This window comes from Octodon degus, unplaced genomic scaffold (genome assembly GCF_000260255.1).
Source record: "Octodon degus isolate 3935 unplaced genomic scaffold, OctDeg1.0 scaffold00122, whole genome shotgun sequence".
Taxonomy (NCBI): Eukaryota; Metazoa; Chordata; class Mammalia; order Rodentia; family Octodontidae; genus Octodon; species Octodon degus.
In genome coordinates, this window is record NW_004524698.1 from 1,741,943 (window position 1) to 1,747,768 (window position 5,826).

Here is a 5,826-nt window from a genome sequence, read left to right on the forward strand (position 1 = left end):
ATATATATATGCCACTGAATTTACAGGCTGACTGAAATGAAATGGGCCTTTTATCCCTTTAAGATAAAACTGAGCTATAAATTTAACAAAAAACATAGAATGTCTTCACAATCAAGTACACCAAGATTTCCAGAGCACAATAAGCAATAATCATTTAATTAATTAATTAGAAAAATCAAATGTCATCAAAATTCCTACCAACCAAGATACCAGTGAAAAAATGAATAAGCAAACAGATGATACATGAAAACATCTGTTAAGTGCATAAGAAAAAAGCAAACAGCTCAATAGCTTTAAAGGGACAAATGAGTTTACAGACTTAACAGACATTCTATAAAAGTCATAATCACAGTAATATCTTAAATATCATCATTCATCAGAGTAAAGCAAATTAAAATGATAAAACCGACACTACTGGAATAACATGGAAAGGAACTCTGAAAAATCATTCCTCCATAAAAAATAATGAAAATACTGTTAAAAACTGTCAAAAATCAATCTTTAAAAAAACAAATCAATCCTTTCAGGGTGCTTAAAATTAACAAAGGGATTTCAATAATTTGACAAGTATTTATCAAAAAAAATGGTTGAACATTAGTAAGGACAGTGAATTTTTTAGTATTTTAATTGCTTTAATTCCATACCTATTTCCCATGCCCTGCATTTGTCTTAAAAAACAACCTCCCATGATCATAGTGGAAAACGAGCAGCCTGGCTGTCACTGAAGGGGACAGAACATGCTGGAGTGCCCCAAAAGCCACATCCCCAGAGAAACATCTCTATTTGGGCATCCTGGAAGCTCTCTGAAAAGCTTTATTCCCTACTCAGAATTCACTATGTATATACAGCACTACTGCAGGACATAGGACCAATAAAACCAACTGCAATTGTTTCACACCTGTTGCCTCAGGCAAGAGTACCACCTGGAGGTAACAAAAGAATGACCGAAAATATTGGGAATGAAACGTTCACAGGAGGCTTTGAAAAGCTCTAGTATATGCTGGGAATTGCAGGCCATGCAGCAGTCCAGGCAAATCCTGAGAAGGTCCTCTCAGGGAAAAGTCTTACCTCTGGCTGACCTTGAGGGTCAGAAGCAAAAGCAAAGGTTATGACACAATTTTTAGCTGTATATAGAGCCCTGAAATCATACTTCAAAGCAAGTACTTGCAGATGGCTTTTACAAAGGCTAAAAAAATTTGTTAGTTCAAAGCATTTAAGAAATCTAGCTGGGGAGATGGCTCAGTGGAATAAGCACTTCCCTGGCAAGCGCAAGAGCCTGAGTTCAATCCCCAGTTCCACAAAAAAAAAAAAAAAAAAAAAAAATCTAATCATTAGCTGACTGCTAACTACATCAAGCTAAAACTTCAATAACTACTCATGATAAAGAACATGAAATTTACTGGGGCCAGGGAAATGTCTCAGTGGAATAAGCGCTTCCCTGGCAAGCTCAAGGGCCTGAGTTCAATGTGCGGTTCCGCCAAAAAAAAAAAAAAAGAACATGAAATTTAGAGAAAGAGCCTGTGATAGCCACTAAGCAAATTCCAGAGACACAAGGAACAAATTCTGGGAAAGACTTTGATTTCTAGGACTGCCACAATATACACCTTAATTCAACAACAATAAAATCATAAAAGCAAATGGGCTGGGGAGATAGCTCAGTAGAATAAGCACTTGCCTGGTAAGCACAAGGTCCTAAGTTTAATCTCCAGTACCAAAAAAAAAAGCAAAGAAATGATAAAGTATGGCTCATACACAGAAAAAAGGAGTAAATAAAAACTGTTTCTGAAGAAGCAAGATATATGACTTAGCAAACACTTTAACCAGCTACTATAAATATCATGTAAACATTACAGAAACCATGTCTAAAGAATTAAACGTCAGAATGAAATTAGAGAATTTATTTTTAAAAGCAAAATAGAAATTGAGAACTACCATGAAATCAAAAAAAATCACTAGAGGGACTCAATAATAGATATGAGTAGGTAATAGAAAAAAAAATCAACAAACTTAACCATAGGTCAACTGATTTTATCCAGTTAAGTGGCAGAAGAGAAATAAAGAAAATAAAAAATATGAAATTGGTAGGTATCAAGTCTATCAGCATGTATACAATGGGAAAGAGATAAAGACAGAAGGAAGAAATAATAGTGAAGAAATAATGTTGAAAATCTCAAATTAAAAAAAAGACATGCAGAAACATTCAAATTCAACAAAATCCAAATAGGGTATATTCAGATATTTCAGTTCACTTTCCATTGCTGTAACAATATACCTGATGAAAGGTAATATACAAAGAAAAGAGATTTGCTTAGCTCACAGTTTTCAAGACTGAAAGTCCAAAATCAGGAAGCCCCTTCTGTACAACCTGTAGTCAGGACCCCTGGATATGTCACAACATGGCAGAGGGAATCACGGTGGCAGTATGAGAAAGGGCAAGCAGGAAAACACAGAGCAGGGAAAGGGCAGTCTGGATCATTTTATAACAACCTATTTTGTTGAGAATTAAGTCATTCCACAAACAGTATCACTCCCTTCTAAAAGCAGCTTCCCCCAGGAAAATGTACCTTCCACAGGGCCCCACATCTAAACGGTCCATCCTCCCTGCAGTGCGGCCACACTGGGAACAAAGTTTCTAGGACATGAACCTCTTGGGAAACAAACCACAGCCAAATCACTGTACACAACCTAAGCAACCTATCAAAAGTCAAAAGAGTGAATCTTTATAGCAGAAAGAATGTGATTCACTGTATAGATTCCCTAATAAGATTAATAAATTACTTCTTATCAGAAACTAAGGTAGTAAGATGACATATTCAAAGTGCTAAAAAAAAATTGTCAATAATGAATTCTACGTCTGATAAAACTATCCTTCATTGTACAAAGAAGAAATTAAGACATTTCCAAATATGAAAAAACAAAAAATTCATCACTGGCAGACTGGTCGCACAAGGAATACTAAAGTGAGTGCTAACTTCAGGCTGAAATGAAGGCACATTAAACAGTAACTCAAATCCACAGCAAGAAGTAATAACTGCCAGGAAAGTAAACAGCATAAGAAAATAGACACCATAAGCATGTTTTCATTTGTCCTTTTTTAGTCCTGTCCAATTTAAAAAGACAACTTCATGAGGACAGCTATGATTAAAAAAAAAAAAAGATAGACAATAACAAGTGTTAGTGATTATATGAAAAAACTGGGACACTGACAGATTGCTGATAGGAATGTAAGACGACGTAGCTGCTTTGGAAACAGATTGGTAATTCCTCAACATGTTAAAAAGGGTCACTATATGACCTAGCAATTCCTATCCTGGGTATATATACAAGAAAACTGAAAGCAAATGTCTATAGAAAAATATATCAGCATTGTTCAGAATAGACTAAAAAGGGAAAAATCCCACTGCCCATCAACTTATGAATGGGTAAACAAAATGCAGAATGCCTACATACACGAACACACACTATCTGATTCTATTTCTATAAAGCTGAAGAACAGGCAAAATTAATAGCAGAAAAGAGAACAATGGTTTCCAGCGTAAAGGAAAGAGAAACAAAACAACATTTGGAGGTAATGAAAAGTAATCTGGGTGGTCATAGAGGCATATAAAATTTTTAAAACTAGCCAACTGAACACTTAAAATCTGAGCATTTTATTACATGTAAACTTCATAACAAGAAAAAACAATAGTTGTAAAAAAATTAGCGTTTTTACTAAATATTCACAAATGAAATTATAGGATGTCTGAGATAGATTTAAAATACTTCAGAACAAAATAGAAGAATCAGGTAAGAATGAGCATACTATTGCTAAACTTTGAAAGTGGGTGATAAGTGGCTTAGATTTATGCTATTCACTCTACTTTTGTGTATGTATGAAAATTCCCACAAAAAAGTTCACATGTATTCATTCATAAATAAGTATTTCTTACTGTAGTTCTGTGGCACAAGTTCTGGGTTCTTAGGCATTTTCAACTTGTAGGACACATCTCCAATATTAATTGTATCACCTAAAAAGAATAAAGAAACATAATCATTATAAGAGACAAGTGATACATACTCTCCTCTTGGCAATAATGATCCTGCTGACCTATAGAGAGAACTCATAGAAATGCATGTCTCTGTCAAGCACTATGTTCTAAAACTCCCACCCACGGCTGCATCCAGGAGATGTGAGGCATTGTTATGGTTTGTATCTCATGCACTCATAGGTGGGGGCCTTCTGGCTGCACCTAGGGTGTGTGAATGTAAATTAAGGGTGTGATACTGGGTTAAGAGTGTGTGGATGAGTCCATCAGTTAGTTGATCTTAGCTCTGAATGACTCCATCCAAAAGGCAGGGAGTCTGGAAGGAGTAAAAAAGGACAGAAACTGCTGCTGCTGCTGCTGCTGCTGCTGCTGCTGCTGCTGCTGCTGCTGCTGCTGCTGCTGCTGCTGCTGCTGCTGCTGTTGCTTGCTCCTTGCTGTCCTGGAACTGTTTCCACTCTGTGTTGCCCCTCTGCCCTGCCACCCTTCCTTAAAGCCAGCTATGGACTGAAACCTCTACAAACTGTGAGCCAAATAAATCTTTCCTCCTTTAACTTGTATCAAGCATTTTGTCCCAGTAACAAAAGTAACCAAGACAGGCAGAGATGAGATTCATATTTCAAGCACTGGATTGGCCAAAAAAGATGAGGTACAATAAAATTCACTACCCAGCTTTATTTTGTTGCTAACAGCAATGCTAATATAGGCAACAAAAATACAGAAGAATGCATTTTAAAATCATCCAAGTCTTTTAACACATAGCCTCAAACCTTTTGACATCACAATACATCTTCATTTTTAATAGTTTTAAGCAGCCTACTCACCAAATTCTGTATTTCTAGGTCCATAGAAAGAACAAAGTCCCAAGATATATAAATGTCAGGACTTTCTACATGAAACAAGTAGAAGAGAACAAAAGTCCTCAGTAACGGCTACACTGTTCTAGTTTTTTAAAGTAACATTAGTTTCCGCCTGACCTACAATGTAGGACTATACCAAATGATCTCTCTGCTTTGCTCTCTTCTACAGCAAAATAGACATCCTAACACCATCTGTAACTGAAACTTTATTTGGAAAGGACTCAAAGACACTCATAAAAAGGTAGCTGTGCAAAATTCACCTTTTAATATACGAAATAGTTAGGCTAGATATACACCTTCTATTAGTTCAATGAGAAGAAAGGTTTGTACTAAGCGTTTAGACAAGACGTCATGTCTGCATCTTCTCCTCTGAATAATTACTATGAAGACAATTTGCAATGTATTAATTATTGTAACTGTCCTGCTAACCTGTTTTGAAATTGTTTCACTGCTATTTTTTCTCATTAAAATGAATAAAATTTTTTTAAATTCACCTTTTAGTGTATTAGTGTGGTACACCAAAAATCAAGACTTTAAATCATGGCGATAATGCTTACTATCTTCTATATCCCCAAAATAGTCTTCTGAGACAAAGATGTACAAATGAGAAAGTCTGTAAATCTGTGAAAAAGTTTTTATAGATGAAGTTTTTTTTACAGATATATAGTAAATTGAGAAAAGATAAGCAGAACACACCAAGCTAAATCTTTCTCTGGTCTTAAATTAGCAGCCAGAGAGAAGACAAAATACACCGAGGACAAAAATCCTAAAGGTTACAGACTTGCTCCATAGTTGGCCAGGCGCTCCCTCCTCCTACCAGTAAACTGTTTCTATTCTTTCTATCACAGAGATTCTTGAAGCATCAGCACTGCCTGAGAACTTATTAAGAAAGCAAACAGCCAGTCCTAGCCCAGGTCCGGTGAGTGTGCTGAGAGTTTCCTGCT

The 5,826-nt window shown here is 36.0% G+C and overlaps 1 protein-coding gene across 1 annotated transcript in view; it reads right to left on the reverse strand.

Moving 5' to 3' along the window:
• The window catches only part of Vwa8 (von Willebrand factor A domain containing 8), a 441,297-nt gene extending 436,495 nt beyond the window's left edge, over window positions 1–4,802 (reverse strand). The window contains exons 1-2 of the mRNA XM_023700137.1: window positions 4,793–4,802; window positions 3,930–4,007 (exon numbers count right to left, since the gene is read on the reverse strand). Coding sequence (XP_023555905.1) covers window positions 3,930–4,007; window positions 4,793–4,802 — 88 coding nt within the window. The remainder of the gene's footprint in view (window positions 1–3,929; window positions 4,008–4,792) is intronic.
• Between the last annotated feature and the right edge of the window lie 1,024 nt (window positions 4,803–5,826).